The sequence below is a fragment of the Chaetura pelagica genome, unplaced genomic scaffold (assembly GCF_000747805.2).
Source record: "Chaetura pelagica isolate M959 unplaced genomic scaffold, ChaPel_1.0 scaffold76, whole genome shotgun sequence".
NCBI classification, from domain to species: domain Eukaryota; kingdom Metazoa; phylum Chordata; class Aves; order Apodiformes; family Apodidae; genus Chaetura; species Chaetura pelagica.
This window is the reverse complement of record NW_009970723.1, coordinates 3,831,223-3,859,017: the sequence shown is the minus strand read 5'-3', so window position 1 is coordinate 3,859,017 and position 27,795 is coordinate 3,831,223. Positions and strand designations below refer to the sequence as shown.

Sequence of the window (27,795 nt, the reverse complement as noted above, 5' to 3'; positions counted from 1 at the left end):
CAAATACTGATCCTTTGTACTGATTAATTTATCAGAGTTCTGTAAAAGCAGATTTGTCATGAATACTGTTGGGTGCAGTGTTGGAGAAAGGATCTAATATTTGGAGAGCGCCACTAAGAATCAGCTATGGTTGAGATGATGGTCAGGAGTGAGGCTGGTAGAACAACTTTGGGATTAGAGTTACCACAGTCATTTGGGAGCTTTGTTTGAGACCTTCTTTAGTGTGTCAGGAGAATGTTGAAGAACTGAGAAGGTTCTGAGTGAGGTCTGGGCTTTTGCAGAACTTGTTGTCCTGAAGCCTTGCCCCAGAATGCATTTGCAAGGCTGCCCCAAGCAAAGCCATGCTCTTGCCACCAACACTTCCTTTTATGTTCTCACTTTGCTGATAAAGCCAAACCATATGCAATGAGGCCTCAAGTTTCTGTCCACAGAGTTCCTTCAGCTTGTGCCAGTTTGTCTTCGGAGCAACTCAACACCTTCTTAGAATCTGGTGCCAAATACAGCAAAGGGGAAAATGCCCAACTTTCCTCTAACCCTGTATATGAGAGGGTATTTATAGTGAATTACCAGAGGTACAACTCTCATTGGACACCACTAGATCTTTACTATTTCCTGGGACTGGGCTTGTTCCATAAGAAACAAGTGTGAGTTGTAGCAAGATCCATGTTAAGGATCATCCTTTATCATTCTGAGGGCTATGAAAGAGACCATTTTAGGATGCAAGGTGTTGTCAAAATGTTGTAGAATAAAATTCCCACTGAATTAGCCTCTGCTTCATGTGAGGAATAGGAACTTCCCAGAGTGAGATGGCAGTCCAATGAGTATTAATGCTGAAGGGAGTAGTTCCTGTCCTACCAAAGCCAAGGGTGCAAATTTGAACACACAGCCTAATGTATATAAAAAAACTACTAAAATTTATACCCTCTCACTACAGCTGAACTTTAAGTAGTGTCTTTTTAAAATATAGAAAAGTAGGAGGTTACTAGGAGAAGTACTTTATAAAAAGAAAGCACCTGGTAAACTTTTCTAGTATAGCCAATTAGAATTTAGATAGGATGTCATTAAAATAAAACAAACCAAGAGAACAAAAAACACCCACACAGGAAAATGAAATTGTATGCAATGAAGGTAATGAGATCAGGAATGTCCTGTCTAATCAACAGGAGATTTTTCAGATACTTGACAGCAGAATTCTTTCTCAACATAAAGACTGAGTGGAACGAGGTAAAAAAGCAAATTAATAGAGAAAGGGGAGGAGAGCTTACTGAAGGATGCAGGTGGAAGCATTTAGCATGAGATGACAAAGATATCCAGAAAGCTCAGAGTAAACTACAGGAAGGGGGAGAGGGATGAGGCTAACGATGCACAACAGATATTTTAATGGTGACATTAAAGAAGTAAGACAATTAAACCTACAGGATATAGTTACCTGTGAAAGACTTGGTTTGGGAATGTAATCCAGATGGAAATGACAATACAAGCTTTTCCTATTTTAAACAGATTTTGTTTGGCATTTTCCTGTATAATACTTATTTGATTGCAAAATGCAGAGTAGTGCACAATATTTTTGTTTCATGAGGATTTCAAGGTACATTCCTTTAAAAATAAAAATTACAAAACAAAATGGTGGACTTAGGTTTACACTGTGGTCTACAAATGGCGCAGAATAACCTAATACCTAAGAAGGGATTAGTATAACCCTGCAAAGAGGAAGCACAGAAGAATTTAGCTTTTTTGATTCTCTGTTTATGCTGGAACATAATTAAACTTGTTTTGAAAGACATTATAAAACTGTAGTGTACTTTAAAAAATCAATAGCAACAACAATTTGGAAACTTCAGATACACATATCAACATAACAGGCTGGCTAAGATGGCATTTGATTAACTTCCAAATCTTCATTTTGGCAGACTGAGCTTGTTTTATTCCTCACTGATTGCTTTTTTGTTGAAATGGCAATTACAGTTCTATCACCTTCTAAATGACTTCCCTTTTCTGAGGTCCATAAATGCCTATGTACAGATAAATTCAATCTGCCTTTCATGTTTTGGTATTAATCATGCAGAAAATCTTCTTATAAACACATTTATAATTTCTCAAAAAACTGAGACCTTTCAGAATAATCGGGTCACTAACTGCAGTGGCTCTGTTATTTGTATTGAAAAAATAAAAACATTTTAAATTACTGTATTTTCATATGGAAAAATAACAACCTTTTGGCTTTTCAGTGTTTACCCCTGTTTACTTGCATGAAGACTTTCAACAGAAAAAATGTTTCCTCTGAGGGTTTTTCATGCAGCATTCTTGAGGCTCAAGCATACTGATAAAGCCTGTGAAATGAGTGTTTTCTAGGGGAACTAAAGCTATTTACTTTCAAAGACTTGACACACCAGGAAAAATGTGTGATGCATGGCAATTGCTCAATTTCAGTTAAATCTAAGAATCTGAGGATTAAGCTGATAGGCTCAAATCTGTAGCCAAACAGACCCAATCGTGGCCTGAGCTGTTGCAGAGGATTTCAGTGAGAACCTAGAAAACATTGGTGTCCCCTTCCTATCCTCTCACTACTTTCCCCTTTTACATTGTACTTCTGCTTTGGTATCTATGCTAGGTTACTATTCTGATGCCTGTTGTCTCTGCACAGGACTGGGTAATATTGCTTGCAAATAAGGAGTGAACCAAACCCTGGCCAGCACTTGCCACAGGTCATCCAAAGTCTACTGGAGTCAAGCAAAATAAGGGAGATAAAAGAAGAGGGACTCCAGAAGCATTAGTGAAAATTATATTGGCAAAAGTATTCAGGGGTGGAAAATGAAATCAGTCTTCATAATTAAAGTGGTGATTTACTTCGATTAAATATTTCTTTACCAGTCAAAAGTTACAGCAAAAAGCTTGCAATCTTTTTTATATGCCACCATCACCCTTCCCTGAAAAGGTATCAAGATTTACTTTCAGGTGTTAAGTCTCTGGCTGTCCTTGTTTCTGCTCTGCATTCAGAGGCTGACTCTCATGAATTTTAGGCTAGCAAAATCTAGGGAGATAATTCTGATTTACTTAGATAGCATAAACATAACTAGGCCACAATTACTGAATATTAAGGTCAATTACATTATATCAGAGAGGAATTCAGCTCATTTAGGGAAGAATTTTGCTTACGTGTCAGAATTTTGAGCCTGATCTGGCAGCATTATTTGCCTGTGGATCAACTCACAGGTTGGTTCTTGTTTTGGTTTGGTTTGTGGTTGTTGTTTTTGTTGATGTTGCTGTTTGTTGGTTTAGTTTGGGTTTTTAGGTTGTTCTTTTTTCTTATTTTTGTTGTTGTTTGTTTTGGTTTTGTTTTTTTTTGTTTTTTTTAAAGGAGAAAACAGTTACTTTTGACATTTGAAGCTGAACCATTAAAATTAAATATTTTGATGTCTCAAAAACATCAAGCACCATGACTGTTTTATTCTTTCCTAAAAGCTTACCACGAACACATAGCCCTGCCTAAAAAGAAAAAATAAAAGTAAAAAAAAAAACTAACCCAAAATGAAATTAGCACAAAAATGAATTATGAATACTAAATAATGATAGATTTACTGACAGTGGGTCAACAAACAGCAGAGCCCCTCTTCCCCCTAAAATACAAAGTACACAAGCTACCCTTTCAAAACACAGGTCCACGAGAAAGCAGTGCGTGAGCTTGACACAAAGTACTTAGACAATTTCACAAAAAAACATTAAACTATGTTAAGTGGTACAGAAGTAATCAGAAATTCTTTTATGTATCAGTGTGGGAAAACAGTGTGCGACAATCAAGTATGTTGTCAAGATGTCATCCATACAGGTGTTTCCAAATAGACTTACCACCTCAGGTCTGTGAGGCTGTTAAGTCCCACTGGCAAGCCAGTGCCCTGCATGGACACACAGTTGTTAAGTGAGTGGACTGAGGACTAGCCTCATGCATTGGGCTATAACCAGCCATTGCTTAGGTTAGCTGAAATACCAGTATTTTGTGACCAGTTCTTGCAATGGTTCTCAGAAAGTAAAGCAAACAACATCCCCTCTGTTTAATATTTCTACCCATTTATTGTCTCAGAATGGATGTACACCATTTAAACTGCCAAACATGGGTGATACTTCTGTGCTCAGTGGGATGAATAGAGTGTGGAAGAAGATGATGTACCTTTACTGCTCTTGCTGTAGGTTCCTGGGCATTATTCTGGAAGCTGCTGTCTGAGTTTATGAGTATTCATCCTGATGAGCCAGAAGAGACCTGTCCAGAATTGCCTTGCATACAGGCAGACTTCAGAAAGAGAGGCCATATTAATAATTCTTAGCAGAAAATGTAGGAAGTTAAACGGGACAAGTCTATGATACCCGACAGGATTCATCCATGGCTCCTGAAGGAACTGGCTGACGAAGTTGCAAAACCTCTGTCCATCATATTTGAAAAGTCTTGGCAGTCTGGAGAAAACCCCACTGACTGGAAAAGGGGAAAGATAACTCCCATTTTCAAGAAGGGAAAAAAGGAAGACCCAGGGAACTACAGACCAGTCAGTCTCACCTCTGTGCCTGGCAAGATCATAGAGCAGATCCTTCTGAAGGCTCTGCTAAGGCACATGGAAAATAAAGGGGTGATTGGTGACAGCCAACATGGCTTCACCAAGGGCATATCCTGCCTGACTAATTTTGGTGGCCTTCTACAGTGGGGTCACGGCATCAGTGGACAAAGGAAGAGCAACTGATGTCATCTACCTGGACCTGTTGAAAGCCTTCAACACTGTCCCACACAACATCCTGAAATCAAAACTAGAATGGGATGGATTTGATGGATGGACCACTTGTTGGGTAAGGAACTGGCTGGACGGTCACACTCAAAGAGTGGTGATCAACAGCTCAATGTCCAGATGGTGACCTGTGACAAGTGGTGTTCCCCAAGGGTCAGTACTGGGACTGGTGCTATTTAACATCTTTGTCAGTGACATGGGAAGTGGCATTGAGTGCACCCTCAGCAAATTTGCTGATGACACCAAAGTGTGTGGTGAGGTTGACATGTTGGAGGGAAGGGATGCCATCCAGAGGCACCTTGACAGATTTGAGAAATGGGCTTATGCAAAATGCATGAAGTTCAGCCAGGCTAAGTGCAAGGTTCTGCACCTAGGCTGGAGCAATCCCAAGAACAAATACATGCTTGGTGAAGAATGGATTGAAGACAGACAGGAGAAGGACTTGGGGGTGATGGTGGATGAGAAGCTCAACATGAGCTGGCAATATGTGCTTGCAGCCCAGAAAGCCAACTGTGCCCTAGGATGCATCAAAAGAAGTGTAGCCAGCAGGTAAAGGGAGGTGATTCTTCCCCTTTACTCGGCTCTTCCTGAGGCCCACCTGGAGTTGTGTCCAGTTCTGAAGTCCCAAGATAAGAAGGACATGGAGCTCATGGAGAAAGTCCAGAGATGAGCCACAAAGGTGATCTGAGGGCTCTCCCCTATGAGAACAGGCTGAGAGAGTTCTTATCAGCCCAGAGAAGAGAAGGCTCTGGGGAGACCTTATAGCAGCCTTCCAATGTCTGAAGGGGGCCTACAGGAAAGCTGGGGAGGCACATTTTACAAGGGTATGTAGTGACAGGAGAAGGAGTAATGGATCAAAAACTGGAAAAGGGGAGATTTATGTTAGACATTAGGAGGAAGTTCTTTAGTGTGAAGGTGGTGAGACACTGGAACAGGTTGCCCAGGGAAGTTGTGGAAGCTCCATCCCTGGAAGTGTTCAAGGCCAGGTTAGATGGAGCCTGATCTAGTGGGAGATGTCCCTGTCCATGCAGGGGGGTTGGGACTAATGATCTTTAGGTCCCTTCCAACTCAAACTGTTTGATGGTGATGATGATCCTATAAAATGATGACTGAAACTTCAGGCAGGACAAGACTGATGTCAGGGTGCAATGAAAAATTAAAAAACGTAACTGAAGAGTACAGGATATTTTGTTCAACAGGCAAAGATAACATTTCAAGTTTATTGACTGGAAAGCATTTAATTTTTATAAGTTTAAAGCAGAAATTTGCAGAAAGCTTCTTTCCCACCTGTTGGCTGTAGGGGCAAAGGCACATATTGGTCTGATCTCAGAAAAAGGGGCTGAATCTACGTGGCAAATGAACATGGCAAACTGAATCTCAGTGGCAAAGCTGAGAGTGGGACACAAACATCTTGATTCCCCATCCTTTTCAAGCTCTGTTGCATCAACTCTGTAAGATTATAATGGCTGTAAATTAATTATATTATCTACATTATAATTTTAAAAAAGATTTTATGCTTCTGAGGTGTTTTTTTTTTAATTGTGTTTTTTGTTGTTGTGTTTTTTTGTTGTTTGGTGCTATCTTTTTTTTCAATGTTTTTCTTTCATTTGAATTGGGGACTAAATAAAGCAGATTCAGAGGAATACATGTGAAGGGTGAGGAAATTATTTTGCCCATACATTTTACAAACATGCAATTACAGGCAGGGAAGTCCAGTAGAAAGAGAGAGACAAAATCCATTATAACAGTGCTTGGATTTTCAGCAGTTTCCCATGTGATATGCAGGGCATAGATCTAAATAATAATTAGAAAAATATTATGTAGTCATTCAGGAGTAACTTGGTTAAAACCCTGAATGCCACTTAGGAAATCTGCCTCTGTGAAACTGACTGCCAGGAAAAATGGGGAGGAGGAGCTGGTAGCAAGGCCTTTGCAATGACTCATACAACAATGTGTCAACCACGAACACGTCTGCTACACTATTGCATATATTAAATATAACAAAAGGGCATGTCAGGAAGTTTCTTACAATTTTTGATTTCATGACATGCTTTTATTACTTTCTCCATTTCTTCCGTCACAGGTTATTAGACATACTGCAGCTTTGGAAGGTACAACACATTAGTATCTGTCAGGTGTGCTGCCCCTAATGACTTTCTTAGCTTGCTCAAGTACAAACATCTCACACTGATATTTATCAAATGAACACAATCTTTTACCTGTTCATTTGTCATAGGAATGAAGAATTTCCTGTTTTCCCTGATATTGAAAGCAAGATTTCAATGAAGTCCAAAATGTTCAGTGCACCAAAAAGTCTAAATTTTGCTTGGTCTCTGTGATATTTAAAGTAATCTGCATAAGATTTCTAACACAATGTTACTTCAGCAATTACCACTAATTAGAAATTTGTCCTTTAAAAAATATATATATATGTAAGTAGTACCCTGTACAAGTTTGCCATAGCATTATATTGATATTTTGATAAACCTAATCAGCCTAATTTGGCTGATAATAGAGTCAGTCTGGTCTGCCCTTGTGCTATTGGCAGAAAAAAATATTTACTTAAAAGAGGAATGAAAAATTCAGTTTGATTACAATAATAAAGTACTATCCATCCTATTGCATATTTGATCAAACTTTCTAATTGAGATATGCAAAACTGAGCTTAAACTACATGAAGTTCATCAGAGAAATGTTTATTTATTTTCTGTAGGCCTTATTCTGCTCTCTGCTGAGTATTTTCATGGTTGAGTTATCACACAAAATAATGGAAGTAAATAAAGTTTCACTGCTTCATACAGATTTGAAACTAAATTAGTTTAATTTCCATTTAACTACTTATGGGAGAAGGAAATGTTTTGTTTTGTTTTTTATGAGCTTTAGCCAAAGTATTAGTTGGTTCTATTGATTTACATGGTATTTGCTTCAGTTCTAACATAAAATATAGCTATTATTATATCACAATATTTTTGTTTTTGCATAATGAAACTCTGTGCAGCAAGAACATTATCCTGAGTTTTTTGTATGTGGCAGCTTTTGGTATTTATGTATGAAACATAATTTTCTATCCCGCATCAGAAACAAATACTGATGATAGACTGAAAACATGTAGTGCATAGGTGGTGAAAAGGACACAAGCTAGAAAGAATATATCCTTGAGAGGTAAATATAGCTGAAATATACTTAATAGAAAGAGAACATAATTGTTTTTGAAATAACCACAATGTAACCAGAACAGAGCCTTGAATAGTCTCTGTACCTCTTCTTTCTGATATAATTTAATAAAAATACCTCTCAAGACACCTCACGAAAGGTGACTCGTTGTGGAACTCCCATCTAATGCTTGTGTGGCTTCATTAGTTTTAGCATAACTACAGCTGTATAAAATCACAAGGTTGTAACTGTGAATATATCCTTCAAATTCCAGCCAAGCACAAACCACAGTCTGATCCGAATTACGAACTGTAAATATATTGTATTTCAAATAACTGGGATAACATGCTCTACCAGAAAACATGTTGCTCTACAGAATTCTTAACTACTGAAGCATTGCTGTGATATTATTATTACAGTAATTTAGTATGAAAGGCTGACAGCTTGATAGAAACTATTCTTCTCAGGCAATGCAATATAGGTATGAATGCTTGTGTGTAACTAATTCCAATTAATTAGTTTGTAGGTATATTATTAAATATTAGTTGATTTTTTTTTCCAAATCTACAGTACTTCAAAAGTTCAGCTAATTAGTTGGACGGCACCTTCATTACTTACAAGGGGATTATGCTGATAAGTTTATAGTTCATTTTGAGCGAGTGCTTCTTCAATGATCAATCAGTGCCATTTGAAACAAGTTCAGAGAAATTACATGACATGCTCTAGGCCTGCACTGGGCTGTCCAACTGTAAAACGAGCAAGGTAAGGGAACTACTGTGCACACTAACTCAAAAAATGTTTTTCCTTCATGCTCTCAGCTTTGCCAAATGCTGCTATTGCTGCCTCTAGTAAGGATAAGGAGCTTATTTTAGAGGTGCTGAGCCTTCTCAAATATCAAAATGTGCTTCTCAAAGACTGAGCTGCAAAGGCAATTTTTTTTTTTCTTTCTGCTGTGAAGCCACAGGAATAAGAGGAGGTTATTGGCTTTCCTTCCACTCCTTACAATTTAAAGCTGTGGCAGGCACTGGAAACTGCTTGAGAATCCAATTATTTGAGACATGTTTGTGATTTGTGTATGAGATGAATTTGGTAAACATGAAGATCTTTCTTCTTAGGAACTTCTTTTCTTTAAGACAAGATGGAAATTTGCATAAGCATGTTGCTTTCTTCACAGTGTGGCTGAGGGACAGTAGATTGAAAACAGTAAGAATGGATGTTGCTCACTAGCAGGGAACACAACGATTTTTAATTCACTGCAACTAGAAACTGTTCAATGCAAGAAAGACTGACTCATGGGTCCAGTAAAATCTTTGATAAACAGCCACTTGTTTTTTTTTTATCTAAAAGGAGCAAATAGACCTGAAGGTTTAATCCTATCTTAAGTGACATGAGTTGTTGAGTAAGCTCAGGATTTACTATTTTATATATCTACATGTAGCTACAACATATTATCCCATGCTCTTGAACAAGGATCAGTGGAAAGCCAACTTGTGAGAGTAGGTGGGTAAGAAGCATCTGACCATCTTCTGTGAGCAAGTCTGTCAGTCTCTCCTAGCATATTGGTACATAGCTGCATCATAGATCTGAAAACAGCATTTAAACAACTTTTCAGTGTGTCAATGCAGCAAAAGTCTGTGGGAATTGTTACGAAAAACATCCTCATGCTGGAGTTTCTGCAGCACTGGAGACATTAAGACACAACTGTGGGCAAACAGTTGGTACAAAAGAAACTTTCCCAATGGGTTATGTTTGATGGCTCTAGTAGGTACTTCAAATGCAGCATGTCTTGAATTAGAGTTCAGATGGGCAATCAAGTTATTCTGGCGTAGAACTTTTTCACACTTCAGCTGAGTAATAACAACTGTTTGCAGGCGTGTCTTTAGCCCACAGAAAATGACAGTGCAGGGATGAACAATATCCTGGCCTAAACAGTGGATGAAGAAGGTGTGCAGCTGTTTAATGTGATGTGTTTTTGTGTGTGCAGCCAGGCAGGCAAAGGAAGGGGCTAAAGCCTCCTTAAATCCATGCCTGACTTAACTCAGACTGCAGGCTAAACTCTTTTGCATTTCCTTGCAGTTGGTCTAGGCTGAAAGCAGGCATCAGGACAGCTTCCATCCCTCAGCTAGTGTGCAGTAACCTGTTCCTCCAAATAGACAGTATGTGAATTTAAAGAACTGATCCTACCACCTAAACCCACAATATACATCCTGCATAATCACTTCCTTTGCAAGCTAGAATTAGAAATAACAAAAGAAATATATTTTTGGGTCCTAAATCCAAAAATGCAGACCCACATACACAGATTCAGAGGCTCTGTTCTGGCATCATCTGGACACTGGCAGCAGGTCTGTTCTTGTTGAACACATCTTTTTACTGACAGCCTTAGGGCTGGTCACAAGGGAAACAAAAAAGAGAAAACAATATTGTGTTCAGCAAAATGTGTCCTGAAGCAGTTACTGGCAAATGACAGGAAATTTACAGCTAAATATGAAGCACTGCAAAAAGGTTAAGATCTAAATTTAAGTCATGTTTTTCTCTCCCTCTAATACTATTTTTCAGACTACTGGGCTGACAACTGATTTTTGCTGCTGAGCTGTCTTCAGAACACTAGCTATGCCCATTTCAAATGTTTTTCTGTTTGCTCTGTTGTCATTAATGATGAAATAAAAGATTTTTTTTCATCATCATCATTACATAGCAGGGAACAAAACTGTCAATCTTGATTCAGAGCTTTAAAGTCTATAATACTCTCAGCATTCTGGAAGGTGGAAGGCATGAGGCTGACTGGCTCCACTGCCCTGGCATTGGGACTGGCTGCACCTGACCAGGACAACGCACATAAGCTTTATTTTTTGACCTTTCCTTGTTACCACCATGTTGGGCCTGGGGATACCATTTATGAGCACTAGGGCACAATGCAGAGCACACCACTATGTGCAGTGAGCCACCTCCTCACAGCACTCAAGAGGCTCAGTAATGACATGCAGAGTAATGGCAGCTGGTTCCCCCATGCCTTAGATGTGTGCCTCAGACCTCTGAGCTGCCTTTGGAGCTGTTTCTGCAACACACTGCACTTCAGCTAGGTCCCTAACATTAGCCTTGAAAAGGCTTTTTAACTTGGAAGCAGTGGTGTGCAAATGTGTCTGTGCCAATTCCAGACTTTCACTGTTAATGAAGTCTCCTTTTCCTCTGCTGCCTGCTTTTTGGAAACTTTCCTGCTTAGGCCTTTGCTAGATAAAAAATTTATTCATCATGCTTTATTATATAGTGTAGACTTATGGTAATATGTCATAGCCACAGGGTGAAATGACAGCACTGAATAATCACAGGTGAATATACTGTGCTTTAATTTTGTCACTTACTGGTCTGCAGCAGGGAGTCTGACAATTAGTGCAAAACCCACCAGTCTTGTTTATCTGTGATCACCCCTACTGCTAATGGCGGATCAGGTATTAGCCATGGTGTGATATTATATTTACAACTACGTATTCATTACAAGGTTTCAATTTCTTACAAATTTGGAGTTGCAGCTTCTTACAGATGTTCCTCATATCTGTACAGGAGAGCCTGTTCTTTTGAGAAAAGGTGATAATGTAATCTATTCTTCATAAGGTGTTTTAGGCTGTAGTATCTTCCCCTGTGCATGATGCTGTTCAGGATTAATAGATTTAAGAGGGCCTCAAATTAGCAATAGGTTTAAATTGTGTCTGCAGCAAGCAGTACATGCCCTGTTACTCCAGACTTGGTGTTGGTTCAACTTTGCCCATTGCTGATTAACTTCTGTTGGCTTAACTGAACGGTTTTTACAGTGCAGATATGATTAAATGTGTGTTAAAAAGCAAGCAGGGATAGTGACACAGAGCAACAGAAGTGATTTCTGCTCAAAACAGAAGAATATGAAAGCCAGGAAGAGAGGGAGAGTATTATAGAGTCTAAAACAGTGTGACCAATCCATTCTTACTAGGAATGAATAAAAAAGTATAAATCTGACTCAACATAATTTGTAATATTCCTCTGGAAGAGCTTAGAAGATTAACAACATGATGGACATTTCATGAAAGGTGCAGACTCAGTCTGACAACCCCAATATGTCATAGCCAAACATTTCTCCAGGAAAAAATCTTCCGTCAAAAATGTCTGTAGCTGTCAATGCAGCCTGAAGAAGATTCACTTGGAATCAGGGGACTAGGGACTATGGAGGACCACGTGTTTACTAGTGAGAAAGTTCTCCATTCTAGAATCTTACTTAATTTTGAAAAGCTCCAGTTAAAAAACTAAACAAAAAACCCCCCAAACAAACAACAACCCCCCCCAAAAAAAACCCAAACCAAACAAAAAAATAACCAAACAACAACAACAACAAAAACCCCCAAACAACAAAGGCACACTATGTTTTCCTTCCTCATCTACATTTCAGTAAAAGTATAATAATTAATGTCAACCAATTTGAAGTGTGTTTAATTTCCTTTCTAAAATCACCAAGTGTAGTAAAATGCATTTATCTGGTTTATCCTCAGAGTGTCTTATGCTTGCTTGATACTACAGTGTATGAAGAAGCTGGGACTAGGCACTAGTAACAGAACATCACAGTGCTGCTGAGAGCTTGTTTTTTTAACCCAGATTGTTTGTGTTTACTTGTAGCAACTACATAGACAGATATGGCTTGGTTATTCCTTACCAGCTCATTGCTGCCATCCTCATCAAAATCCTCCTCTATCCCATCAGTCATCTCTTCTCCATCCCCATCTGCATCTGGCCCTCCTTCAATTGGCTCTTCTGTAGAGTTATCTGCATTCTCTGATATGCATTCCTCTTGAATCAAATCAGCATTATCTTCCATTTGTTTCTTTTGTGCTTCTGTAAGGAAAACATACTCTATAGAGATTCAGTGACCTTCCCTACTGGTGGCAAAGAAAAGTGCTCTGAGGAAGAAACCTAAGCTTCCCATCTCCAGATGTGCTGGCTTTGTAAAAAACAGCATGTTAATACCTATCCAGCAAATACGAACAAACCCCTTGTTTTCAAAAATTAATGCATAAATCAACCATAGTTCCAAAGTGCTAATCTAACCCATGCAGTGGATGAAAGCTTGATTTACCAGTGGATCCAGCTTTTTGATTTTCTGGACTTTGCTTTGCCTTGGGAATGCAATTGGCAGTCATATTCAGCCTATTCAGCTATTCAGCCTGGAGAAGAGAAGGTTCTAGGGAGACCTCATAGCAGCCTTCCAGTACCTGAAGGGGACCTACAGGAAAGTTGAGGAGGGGCTTTTCAACAGAGAGGGCAGTGATAGGACAAGGCGTAATGGTTTTAAACTGAAAGAAGGGAGATTTAGGTTAGCCATTAGGAAGAAATTCTTCACCATGAAGGTAGTAAGGTGCTGGAATAGGTAGCCCGGGGAGGCTGTGGATGCCCCTTCCCTGGAGGTGTTTAAGGCCAGAAAGTGTGAGGTGTCCCTGCTCATGGCAGGGAAGTTGGAACCTGATGATCTTTAAGGTCCCTTCCAACCTTAACCATTCTATGATTCTATATATTTATCTGCCAGTGAGAAGTCTGTAAATCTCTATGCTCTGAGAAGCACAAGGCTGTTAAATGCCAATAAATGAACAATGATTTGCATAAATTTGCTTTGAATGTATCTCAAAACCAGATAATCAAGAAATCCTTCTAGACAGCTGAACATATTTTTCATGGAGAAAAGTAAGAGTTGCTGCCCATTGGAATAATGTGGCAAGGTAACCGGAGGGATTCCTATAATTTCTGCAAAGTGATGGAAAGAAAGAACATTTCCATGGAGCCCCAGAGGATCTGTTCTGGTTGGTCTTGGCTCAGATATTTGCAAGGCTTCTGAGTATGCTGAGGAATTTCATCCAGACAGCAGAAATCCCGAGGAGGACTGAGAGAGGAATGACAGACAGATTGTCCAGAGGGGAGTGTGGAGGAATCAGTCTTAATCCTTTGCACATCAGGAGTTTGGATGAAAAGCTATGTGTCCTCAAGGTGAATGTGGGCCAGAGAATTGGTTGCCTGTAGCTGGAATACCAGTGTGTTTTCAGTCCGAGACTAACATTATCCATCAAAGATCAAATATCTAGAACAAAATAATTTCTTTCTTTGTTAGATTGACTGTTCTATAACACTAGTAATGTGTCACTTGTCTTGTTGGACAGCCAATGAATCTGCAGATTGCCTGTGAAGCTCTATATTTTTTCAGCTCTATGAATATATTATTATTTTAGTATAAATCATTACCAGCTGAATATAATATTCAAAGATGCTCATACTTTTCTGCATCACAGTCTTAAACCAAGACATTTATTTTTCCTTCTACCCCTGCACATTTATTTTGCAACTTAGTTTAATCTCTTCAGTCTTTGTCAGTCTCTAATCCCTCATTTTCAAATTCATTTACTGAAGACGTGTAACAAATAAGCTTTTCTCCCATAGCCATGTAATTTCTCCAGAAAGATTCTTGGACTTAAAGAATAAAAAATCATGTTAGATAACTGCTTTGACAGTACCGTAGTCACGCATGTTAGTAGTAGATTCAGCCCATGGAGCCTCATCATCTATTGCTAAGGTCCTCTATAAAATACTATGCTAGTTTTAAGCCTTTGTGTTACTTGCCTTACTGTGTAATAAAAATGTGGATTGAATCAGCTATGCCTACTGTGTCCTGCCCCACCACCTTCTGCTTTGTTCCTGAAATGATGGATTTAATACATTTAAATGGGAACACTCTTAGGATACAGCTGCTAAAAAATTAGATCACTTCATTGAATGAGAATGTAGACTGTTTTTTTTCAAAGGAGTCTAAAATACCAGCTCAGCATCTAACTCTTTTGGGCTCTTCTGAGAAGCTAAACTTAATATCCTACCTTTCAGCACCCATCTCTGATATTACACAGAGAATATTATTGTCCAACAAATTTTTCACTTCAGAAGAGCTTCTTATCCTTGGATTCCTAATTCAGATTTTTACAAAAGGATGGACTATTCCTGCAGTTTCCCAATGTACAGGAAATTCTCTTATCATCTGTATCCCCCTTAATGGCATGATCAGAGGTCAATAGTAGTAAAAGGCAGAACATCACCTGTTATTGTAAAGAGAGTTTTCACACAGTCCTAGAGCAGCAATCAACGTATGTGCTGAGCTTGTCCAGCTGGTCTGTTTGTCACATTTTTCCAAATGCATAACTTTTAAGATTAATAATTAAATATTCTTCAAGAAAGTGATGCAAACTTAAAATAAAACCCAAAAGGGCAAGATGATGGCTTGATTTTTATTTTGTGTAAATGAGACATAGATCCCCTGTCTGATCCCGGTTTTAGTGAGACCACACCTTCTGGCAGAGGAAAGTAAGAAATAATATTGCTAAACCATTGAGAAGGAACAAGATCATATCACGCCTGACACAGTAAATGAAGTAGTTCAGCTACTGATGTAGCTTTATCTTATACAAATCTTTTAGCTGAGGAAGCAATCAGCTGCAGACTAATCACCCAGGCTTCATCAGCTCAGGGGATTTAAGTTGGGATCCAGGTTTACTGGTATCTTTGCAGTATTTTTTCTTCTCACATCTTCTGATGAGATGCAAAGAATATGGGGGATGGGTTTTGCACCTGATATTTTAAAACATCAACAATTTGAAACCAATCTCTGAGGAAATTATTCATTGCTTTTCTTCAAAAGGCATAACAGTATGATTCAATACAAATCAGTGTTTTCCTCTTTCAGCTGATTTCTATTTAAATGAGTTCACTACAGTCCTTTAGCAAAAGTGAAAATTGGGTATCAAAGTACAATGACAAGCAGGTTGTTTTGCATAGTAATGTATTTTATATAAAAGCTCCCTGAAGTAGTGATGTGCCATCTCAGAGCATTTCAGTACACAGGTGATTCAGTGGAATGCATTGCAATCATATCTAACTTGCATAAGGTACAAAGCAGAATATAATGAATGCATATTGTGTACAGTTCTCCTAAAAGGAATAATCTCTGGACTATTGGTTCACCGTTGACTTGGAAAAAAACACTCAGCTTCTTTTGTGGGGTTAACTAAAATGGCTGAGGGATTGGTACTTGTCTGTGAACTTAGAAAATTATTGTAAATGAAAGGTAGGTAAAAGGTAGCTGGTTTTGTCTTTTTAAATTATTATTATTATTTTTATTTAATTGTTAACCACCAAATATTTTACAGTAGTGTTTCACCCTAGGAAGGCATTAGTTAGAGTTATTTCTGAATGCCAGCAGGAAACTTCTGGGGTCAGAGAGATATGTCCAAAATACATGAGAAAATAAAGCAGGCACTTTGAACTGGAGGGATCCAAATATAAATCTGTTTTGCCTGTGTCAGGTTCATGAACCTCAACTGCTAATTCCCACCAATGTTTTATACAGTCTCAATGGAGCTGTCTTTATGTGTCCTGTTGGGTCTTTTTGGCTTCACATAAATGATTCAAGTTAAGCAAGGGCAACAAATCTGAGTGCCCAGACACTCAGGCAGCTGTGGATTCTGAAGCAAGGTATCTTTCATACAGAATACATAAAAAATTTTCATCAGAGAATGGAGGGAAAAAAAGCAACATTGAGATTTTTTTCATGAGATAAGGCTTGCATTTCTCCTCTGGGTCTGATGAAAATTGGCTCACTAGTGCACGGCTCCTGTACAGAGATATACCATGTGGTTTATAAGGAATTAGACAGTGAAATACTACAAAGCGTAGTAAGACTTGAGATTGTTTTCTATGTCTGCTGTGGTGAAAATACAACTTTATGAATCTCTCATGACTGCTCAGCATGACTTTGAAGTGATGCCAGGTGAGCTAACAAAATGATCACTGCAATGATAGAAATAAAGATCTCTATTAACTTAAGAAGTAGTATTTGCTTTTGGCATTCCCACGGTTTGCCTTAAAACATGATATATCAAGCCAGAGAAAAGCTGAACTAGGGGTGCGACCAGTTTATCAAAGATGCCACATGTTCACAGAACAGCTTAGGTTGAAAGGGATACCTGGACTCTTCCAGTCCAAGCCCTCTTCAAAGCAGGGACCAAACTTAAAGTTTGGTCCACATCCGTAGGGCCTTGGCCCAATGAGTTTTGAATGTCTCCAAGGATGGAGCTACTACCATTTCTCTGAGCAACCTCTTATACTACTTAGTTGCACCTTTTTCCCCTATGTCAGACAGGAATTTCCCTTGCTGCAACTTGTGACTCTTACCTATTGCCCAGGCAATAATTCCTGATATAGACTATTTAATAATTCTTAGTGTAGATAGCACAAACATCCCCAAAATCAACAACTTCAAACTTAATTCTGCTCAGCCAATTTTTAGTGATGCTTTTTTTTTTACAGATCATCTAGTAAAAAACTTTTGCTTTTTTTTTTTTTTTTCCCCTCCGTTACACCATAGAAAACAATACTTGAGATGATGTTGCATGCCCTGTGAAGAATATTACTTTATCCTCCCAATAGTTTTACCTGAGAGTCAATTTACCTTGCTCCAGGCTTCTATTATGTAGCAAAATTTCTGCAAGGCTTTTGCTCTCTCTGGTCTGTCTGCTTGACTGATAACTAGATCCTAATTTAATTCATTTTATTACAAATTGCTTTCACCCACCTGCTTCAGCTTTTTGCTGTTTTTCGATCTTTTCCAGTCTCCCTAGCAAGGAGTCAATTTTTGTTTTGATTTGGGTTAATTCCTTCTTGATTGTTTGCAACTCATCTGATTTCACTGTGGAAAGAAAGCAAAGATGCAAAACATGAAATAAACTATATATGCAGCCCCCCATGAAAAAAACACATTCTTTTTTCTTTCCTCTGTAGTACAAAGTCTACTCTCTAATTTCTGACAGTATTTTTAGAGTTTTAACTTAAAAAATGAACATTCTTAGTTAAAAATGCTGAATCCTTGGAGATCACAGGATTATAAGTCATAATGGCAAGAGGCTACGTGACGTGCACTGCTCTGTAATAAGCATTTCAGGCAAAACATCTCCAGTCAACAAATTAATTGCAATAGGTGTTAAGTATTCTTGCTTCAAAAGCCTTCAGTTCTTGTAATTTCTTGTACTTTTTCCAGCTAGGGGTAACATTAAAAAAATATTTCTTTTTATGATCACACCCAGGGACATGGAGGCAAAGCTTATGAATTAAGAGATGAAATTTCCAAATCTTTGCTGTATAGCATTACTCTTAATTTATGTTCATTACTGCACTCCCATTGTCTAAAGTAAGAGGGAGTAACTGCTTTGGAGGTGTTTTGGCTTCAGAAGAAACAGCACTGCAGCACTCATTAATGGCCTCATTATTATGGTATAATCAGGACATGTTTTTATAGCTTAGAAGATAGTCCAAATAAATCCACTTGTCCTGCCTCTGGTAGGACAAAAAGCAAAGAGGATAAATGGGAACCCTGTGCAAGCATGGAAAAATAAAGTAATTTATAAAGGTCAAAAGTAGATAACACAGCTGTCACTCTTACAACTCTTGTAGGAAGAAATGAATCATGACCTTAAACTGTTAGGGACTGGCAGTGGAAGAGCACTGAGTAGCAGGACTCCTCCATCCATTGCTGGAGGAGGATGTGTAATGACCTTGGTGTGTGTATGCAGAGCAATGGGAGTGCACTTGGTGAGCTTGTGAAAAGGGATGTTCTGCCATGGAGGACATGTTGTCTTTCTGTCCAAAGAGTCTCGCAGCTGCAGCTTGCCATATCAATCCCATCCATTGACTCTTGGACATGTATCTCATCATGGAGTTTCACAGATTTTTTTTATCACATGGTCCAAACCTAATGAAGGGTGCCAGTAAGCTACTGCCTACTACAGTGGTAGTAACTGAGAATGTGTTTGCTTCAAAATCAACCTTATTGCAAACTTGAAGCACATTCACCGAGGTTGAAACCTTAAAATTTGTGTTGTGTGCATTATAGTTATAACAAGACTGCTAAAGGCAGTAGGTTGCCATATGCAATAGTGAACTTGTTTAATCATGTGCTCATACTGAGAAATTGTGTATCTTACACTGTCATAGACTAGGACTTGGAGACCAAAACTTAAAAGTGACCTTTGTGCTAGACTCTAGTATGTTTTGCAGCATTTCACAAAATTATGCTGCATATATATAGAGCAAGGCCTTAAACTGGTCTTAGAGAAATAACGTGTCACTGACCAAACCTCCAGATCTGTAATAAAACATTAAGATTCTGACAACTGTGTATTTAGAAGGTTACTGCTTCCCCCAGGGCAGTGGCAGGTCCATGCTGGAGTAGCATGGCAGAATAGATTCCAGGGTGAAATGGTGTGAATCTCCCCAATGGGGAATGCTAAGTGCTTGCAGCAACCTGCTATGAAGCCAGCTGGCAGCACATCCCACGTGGCCAAGTTGTTGTGATAGAGCTGCTCCCTGGACTGTCAAAAAGTAGACTGCCAAGGCTAAAAGGTCAAAAGCTACACTGCAAGGACCTGATAGTATTTGTTCCCAGTCTAAAAAGCAAAGCAGAAAACATTTGTACTTCTGGCTTTCATAAGGAAACAGGAACATATGTAGGGCTACTGTTCAACTCAGGTAGAACTTTCTCTCCACAGGACCTTTCCTGTGGTGTCAGTGAAAAATGACTTTGGGAAGAAGACTGCACCAGAGGGAACATCCACAACTATGAGGATTAAATAACAAAGGTGCTATAAATGACTGAGAAGCTTTATTGCTACCTTGCAAAATTCCCATATCCCAGAAGTGTTTCCTCAAGCTTTGGTCACCGAATCTGCACAAAAATGGCTAAATATCTTCAACTACTTTGTTGTAAAAACTAAGTAGACAGGTAAAGTTTTCTGATGGCATGAAATCAGAAGGTATCATCTATTCAGAGTGAACTGGAATGGAAGGAGGAGTCAGGTGATTTTAAGGAATTCTGCATTAGAAAAAAGATTAAATGTAATTGCAGTGAAAAAGTCCTATCCTTGATTAACTAACAGCAGAACTTCTAACATTGAAACTCATCAATGGAAAAAGACAGTAACAGAATTATCCCGGGGTGTAGATGTAATCTCAGGTTGACAATAGGAAAATGCATGGCTAGGATTTATCAAATGATGATTGCTAAGGATGGGAAAGTATAATGCCATTGTGCAAGGATGTGGTGAGAGCTCATATGGAATAATGTGTACAGGTTGAACCACTGAATTGTAGCATTTATGTGTGGAGAAATGTCATGATATTGACCATAAGAATGGAAAGCCTGTAGTGTGATGGAAGAGTTTTGTTTGCTTGCCCGACAAAAGTAGGTAAAAGGAAGTAAAACTTTTAAGTTAGGACAGAGTTGGGACTAAAAATGTATGTGAAGACATGAGAAACAAATTTGAACAGGAAATTAGAACAGGGACAAAAAATACCCTAACTAGTTTTAAGATGACACTTAAAGGATTAGATGATGTGGCTACTCGCAACAGTAAGGAATTAGATTCTGTGACCCTTTCCAGCTCTCTGATAGGAATACAAGGACCTTCCAGAATGCAACATCCTTCATTGATGCATCTAACACCAAAGGTGATAATCTTCATCCAGCTCAAAGCAAGAGATTTAAAATGGAGGTAAATCACATTTTTAGAAATTAAAGTGCTACTGTTGAATTACATCTATATTTGTGAAGCATTTTTTGGCATAACTACAAATTGCTTCATCCACAAAGCATGATTCAGATTTCTCTGGAAGGAAATATAATGTATTTTTATCTAAACCCTTAATGTTTAATATAAAATATTTTGTCATATTGTATTACTTTAGATTTTACTGAAAAATAGGTTAGCTGATGAAGCTAAACATAAACTATATGAGTCAAAATGAATTAATTTCAAGGCATAATTCAGAACACATTATAATATCTCAAGTATCTACTCCTTAATCTCAAGCATACAGGGTATTAAAAAAAAAAAGATCAGTGTTTTCCTCCTGTTTTCAGGTGTGTAAAATGAAAGTGTGTGCTCTACTCAAGAGCTTCAGTTTCTATATTGTCAGAAAAAGTTAGTTTTTCCCATTTTGAAATAGCAAGTTGCATCTGCTGCTTCATACGATTAACATGCGAAACAACTATGTGTAGTCTCTACATCAGCATGCTTCATTTTGTGAGTTACTTCTGATAATGTGGAATGGTTGATTTATTTTTTCTAGTCTTCCAAGTTATAAAGAAAAAAAAATATTGCCAACTGATCCTTGAAAATGTATAGATTCAGGAAAGAAATAAAATCCTCCTAAATAATTTTGTGTTTTGAAAGCAATCTTACTACACATACTGCCACTTTTTTTTGGTAGATGAAAATTTACTGCACTGTTTTTTTTCTGATATACGCATCAATAGGCAAGGCATTTTTGGTATAATATTTTTTAACATCTTTGTTGTGTGCCACAACCAACTTCTGTCTTTTGATGGTTGATTTTCAGAAGTGAGTTTTTCTAATGCTGGCAGTTTCACTGGGAGGTCCCGTGTGTTCTGACCTTTAATGCTACATATATGGGTTCATTTTCTGAATTCAGACTGACTGAGAAGAACAGTTATGAGAACAGTTATGCCTATGAGATTTCTACTTAAATCTGAAAAGTCTATTAGGGGGTCTCATGAGAGTTTTGCTATTTGGAGGTGAAATCTTTCCAGCACAGACAATATTATTGTGACATAGTTAATTCTGAACCTGTGATTAAGATGTTTTATGGTCTTGAATTTCATTAAAACTCAAAATAGCTTCCTTCCCACAAACTATGTCTCTCCTTATTGAAGAGATGCTTTGTTTAACTAGTACCAAATTACAATTAGAATCAACAGTGCATTAATTCACAGGGTTCAGATTAGCACTGTAGAGTAAGGGGCAACAAACTACTAAACAGCTTCATCCCACAATTCATTATAACCAACTTTTCCAAGAAAATGGTAAAAGAGGTCTCAAAGCACATATTCTCTATTTTTCAACTTGAAGGTCCTAAGGGAATGGCTTGTTTATTTCTCTAATGTCTTAAAATAAGATGATTACATTCCTGTTCAAGTCAACAAAATCATGCTGCTACCTTTATAGTGGATTAGTTGGACTTGACAAAAAGGGAAGCAATTCTATTGGGAAATGAAGCATGAAAGTCTGTATATTGTGTACCTAACTGTCTTTAAGGTTGTGCTGCATGCAGAAAGAATATTTTCTACAATTTATTTTAAAATGATAAATAGTCTCTCAGTTGTGTTCCAATTGCCATTGTTAAGAAATGAGGATGGAAACTCAACAAGGGTCAAAATGTCAGCCCACATTTTTAGTGATGCATCTCACAGCTCTTCCTTCAGTGTTAAAGATCTGGACCCAAAGATGATCTTGTCACCTGGAGCTCTAAGCCTGACAACTTTAGAATTCACATCACAGCTGAATACATTAAAGGATACTTTCACCAGGGTAAAACACTGTCTGTTAGGATCACCACACTCCTGGCTGCATTTCCTTTAAATAATTTACAGGTTTTGCAACATTTTAAATTTTATGTATTTTTGGAGATCGTCTATCAAGTGGCTGTGGGTACTTAGACTGGAATTGAAGCCTATGACCATAGAATCAAATAATAGAATGGTTTGGGTTGGGAAGGACCTAAAGATCATCTAGTCCCACCCTCCCTGCATGGGCAGAGACACCTCCCACTAGACCAGGTTGCTTCAAGCCCCGTCCAACCGGGCCTTGAATGCTTCCAGGGAGGGGGAATCCACAGCTTCTCTGGGCAACCTATGTCAGTGTCTCACCACCCTCATGGTAGAGAATTTCTTCTCAATGCCTAGCCTAAATCTTTCCTTTTCCAGTTTAAAGCCATTACCTCTTGTCCTATCACTATATGCCCTTCTAAACATCTCTCCCAGCTTTCCTGTAGGGCCCCTCCAGGTACTGAATGGTTGCAATAATGTCTCCCTGGATCCTTCCCTTCTCCAGGCTGAAAAACTCCAACTCTCTCAGTCTGTCTTTGTTGGAGAGGTGCTCCAGCCCTCTGATCATCTTCATGGCATTCCTCTGGACTCAGTGTAACAGGTCCACTTCCTTCTTGTGCTGAGGACTACTGAACTGGACACAACACTCCATGAGAGGTCTCATGAGAGCAGAGTAGAGGGTTAGAATCACCTCCGTCAACCTGCTGGGCACACTTCCTTTCACGCAGAGCAGGACACGGTTGGCTTTCTGGGCTACAAACGCATGTTGCTGGCTTATGTTGAGCTTGTCATCAACCAACACCCCCCTAAGTCCTTTTCCTCAGGACTACTATGAACTACACTATATCTATGTTATGAATCATTGATGTATGTTATGCATTATTTAAGTCCTGATGTGGTATTACAAAACATTTTCTAAAATGCAGAATAAATGATAAAGCAAATTTGGTGATTATTCTGCAGTTATTCTTCTTATGGGCAATGAGAAATGTGTATATAAAAGAACCTGATCTGAAAATAATTTGTCTTCTCAAGGCAGAGTCCAAAAAGCCCATTCTTATTACACCACAATTTAGGACAATTAATGAATTGAATGCACTGATACTATTAACTTTTCATGCAGATAAAACAACATTAAGGGATGAAAAAAGGAGATCTAATGATGAATCTGTAAGTGGTTATACTTACTAAAGCTTTGATTCACTGTGTGAAAACTCAAAAACTCAAGAGCTGGAAAAAACTAACAAAATAGTCTAAATTATAAGTCTACTGAAGTGAAGATCTTGAGTACTATGTTTTGTTTTAAAGTAACAGAAGGAATCATAATTCATTACTTAAATATTGAAGGAAGACAAAAGATAGTTAGGAACAATTGATTTTTTTCAGTATGCATATGAAAATATCTAGATTCATGTTCAAATTTCAGAAAACATAAGAAGTGTTTCTACCCCTAGACATCCTCTTAAGAGTGTGAGTGAACTCCATACTATGACACCTAAAATTAGATGTCTTCTTGTGTGCTAGGTATCAAACCTCCAATTACTGGAAATGGTTTTCTAGCTAATTCATTCACTGGAGACTTTTGTGTGATTCAACTGCCTGATCAGCAGAGCCTCACTTTCTCACTACATCATCCTTTCCAAGGAATGGCTTGAGCTCCCTGTTCCTCAGTGTACATGATTATCTAGCTCTTCCCATTCTTTCAGTCACATACATATTTATAATATTTTCTTTCAAGGTCTCTGATACAATCAGTGCTTACAATAGGATCAATAATGGATCCTAGGGGGAGTCACTAGAGGTCCATCTTTGCTATATTCTAGTATGTGAGATTTGGATAAGTTATTCAAGCAGATTATATAAATGGCTTATGTTGATGCCATAATTAACCACTCTTGCAATAAGATGTACTGTTGGTGGATTCACATATTCCATGGTTGTGTGTAAGACAGCATGCTGCTTTGTTGGTCAGTCTCGTACTGCAAGCGTCTTGTTGAAGACCCTTCATTCTTTCTATTATCTGTTCCCTACCTGATCTTTCTCTTCCTCTTCCAGTGACGCTTCCAAGGACAGTATCACTCCACATAAGGGGCAGGGGAAGACAGGTGGGTGCTGAAAGATGCATGAAGAGGAAGATGAAGTTCCCAGGACATACTATGGGGTGGGGAGCTTGGTGAACATGGAGGGGGCAGTGTCTATTGTTCATCAGATCTTCTAAGGCCAACTCACTAAAGATGGGTTGAATAATCCCAAATTGCCAGTCCTATTCTGCACTCCCTTAAGAACAGGCAAAGACACTTTGCCTGTTTGTCCCCTTCAAAGGAATCTGGCAAAAAAACCCCATACAACCCAACCTCCCTTGCCCCTCCCACAGCCCACTCCCCTGCAGCTCACATACAACCCTCAAGTCTCAAAATCAGCGTGCCTCTGTCCATAAAGCATTATTAGCTGTGCTTTCTTATCAGCTATTAAAAAGACCTCATGGTACACAGACAGTTAGGATGATAGGAGATTTTAAACAAGCTTCTTCTGAGGTAAAGGGAGTGGGTCAAATGTTGTTGAAGGGATTTCCTTCAGAAGTTACATCAGTGTGCTCTTTGACTTGCAGGAGAGGCATGGCAGCTTTGGTAATCAAACTAGATTTTCAAGCTAAAGGCTGAGGGTAGGGAATTACTGCAACAGAGCTATATAGTGGAAGGTGTCTGTTTGAAGAAATGACTAGGATCATTGTTTCAGTAATATCCAGCTGATATGAAAAACTCACATTTGGATCCTGACGAAGAAGCCCCACTTGAGGTGGATCGTGATGCTCCTTTCATGGAGAAAATCCCTTTGCCTCTGCGAGTTGTTGTCACAGCCACACGAGGACGCTTCAGTGGAATCACTGCACGGGGTGGTGGGGGGACACGGCTGTGGTAATCAAACAACCTAGAAAAGATTAAGTCAGTTGGACTCCATAAAATCTTCTTTGCTTTCATGTCATGGAAGCCCTGTCAACTAAATTTTTATGTTATCTTTGAGAAAATTACCCTTTGAAACCATAATCACTTTATATCACAGTCAAATTAGATTTCAAGGACCTATGCACAACAAGTGCCATATTCATATTTCAATCACAGACCAGTGTGCTGCTCAGATTTTTTTCAGAATTAAATGAGGGATGCGTTCTAGGACTGTTATTTGCAGTAAGGAAAATTCATAACTTGTTTTCCACAGGTTTGAATTATTTTACTGCACACAACTAACAGCAGTAAATTTTGTTGTGATGATATTTCAGCTTCCTTATTCCATGCATGGCTTAAATTCTAACTTTCTATCTGCTATCCTTAAAGATAGAAAAAGAAATTAACTTTTCTGAAGCCAACTATCACCATAAGAAATACCCACTCTTTTTAGTGAGGGACCTGTGAGTCCTTCTGAATGCATAGAAAAGAAGTTCCAGCATATGTTCTCTTTACTGAAGAATGAACTGGTGTAGAATCACTAAAATACCTAAGCATGTTTAATTTAAAAAGCCCTGTTCAAACCAAAGCCACTGTAGCAGGTAGATATTCAGACAATTACAACTACTGTCAGTAAAAGATACTTTACAACCAAAATAAACTAGTGTTCTGAAACAGATATAAAACATTCTTACAAAATATTCTTGAATTTCTTTCAAATGATACTTGCAACTAGTAATTATGAAATGTATAACTGCTTGTTGAATTTTCACAATTCTAACTACTGTCACCCAGATGGACAGGTAGATAAATATTTGAAATCAGACACACAAGAAACAACAATTCCCTCATCACAGTGTCTAACAGCATGTTCAACAGGAAGCAGAACCAAACTGCTATCCTGTTTTCTAGCAAGTAAAAAACTAATGCTTAAATCCCTTACTGTTACCTGTACCATAATCCATATAAGCAGCTCCCTCCTTTTCCATAGCTGCCTACAAAAGGTGTCACACAGGTCCTGTCACCCTCACTGAACTTGAACTACATGACCTTGAGTATTCTTACTGAATTAGCAGTTTGCAGACATTGCGAGTATAATCAAACAATTCTATATGAGGATAAACACTAAAACATTTATATTCACTTTTAACAGAGTATTATTGTTCATTGTCACTTGTTATTTATCATGTTGGATGATCTGTATGTTGGTCACTACCACCCATCTGACACTACTGGAAAAAATGTTTCAGAACTATGAGCTACCACACAGCAGATCATTATGTTCCTCCAAAGCTGATTTTTTTCCAACATTCCACATTTAGATAATGTAATAAAAGGTAAAATTATGCTTAATTTTTAAAAACATATAAAAGGACTGTTATCTAATATTACTATTCTTCCTTTTTTTTTTTTTTTTTTTTTTTTTTAATTAGGCGGAACTTTTGGGCTTGGTGTTTTGTTGCACCAAGTTGTACATATTTCAATGATCTGATTTTTAAAAATGCCTCCTTTTATCAGTTTTGAAGTACCTTGCCTGCTTTCCTTGTGCTTGTAATACGATAAATGATCGTTGAACAGAAATGTTCAATTCTAAAATAATTTCTTGTCCCAATAAACACTGATATGTTTCTAATGATTCCTTTTCTTTAACCTACCCTTCTAAATTGTGCAGTCCTGATCTTGCCAATCTGTCTTCGCACAAACTTTATTTTTCAGCACTAACCATGCTTGTAACTCTTTTCTGACACTAGCACTGCTTTAGTCAATATAAGATACATGTTCTCCCTTCAGAGAGGCTGGAAAATGAATGAATATTGGGGAAAAAAAAACAACCAACCAAAAAAACCCCACCTACGTTTTGGGGTACACAACAGTTCAGAAAGTTCAGAAGTTCAGAAATTCAAAGAATCATGACAATAATTACTAATTTATAATTCCTATAGTACACTGAACTGTCCGGGGAATTTTCTTCTCCATGCCTACCATATAGAGCTTTTCAACTTGTACTTCCATTAATTTGGATCTAACAGAGATCCCTAACCTCCTAAAGTTTTTATTGTCAAGAGGCCGGTATGTCCAGCCTGTGAGATAAGTCTCACAATTGGGTTGTCTACCATAAATGTTCTGCTGTCTTAATCCTGAAAGATTTCTAAATCAGAAAATTATACTATGGGATACATTTGTGGACACATTTCACTGTCAGCAGTTTTTTGTAAGAAGACAATCACCAAGATAGATACCAAGTTCCACAGAAGCAAGCTTTAGTGTCCCATAATTATTTATCTTGCTGTGGAAATGTAACCATTATAATTGTTCATTTGTGCTACCCATACAGAATTTGGTAAAAAAAAAAAAAAGACATGTAACTTCAATATTCATGTGGCATAGATCAGAAGCAGTATTCTGTTTAAAAAACCACAAATCCACTGATGGAATTTGGAGCATTACCCTTGTAGAAAGCAAACGCAAGCCTGTGAAAATC

General features: G+C 38.2%; 1 protein-coding gene across 1 annotated transcript in view; it reads right to left on the bottom strand.

The window, feature by feature from the left end:
• The window catches only part of RALYL (RALY RNA binding protein-like), a 106,729-nt gene that overhangs the window by 5,291 nt on the left and 73,643 nt on the right, over positions 1–27,795 (bottom strand). Inside the window, exons 5-8 of the mRNA XM_010006407.1 lie at positions 25,136–25,299; positions 24,403–24,483; positions 17,548–17,661; positions 12,601–12,779 (exon numbers count right to left, since the gene is read on the bottom strand). Coding sequence (XP_010004709.1) covers positions 12,601–12,779; positions 17,548–17,661; positions 24,403–24,483; positions 25,136–25,299 — 538 coding nt within the window. The remainder of the gene's footprint in view (positions 1–12,600; positions 12,780–17,547; positions 17,662–24,402; positions 24,484–25,135; positions 25,300–27,795) is intronic.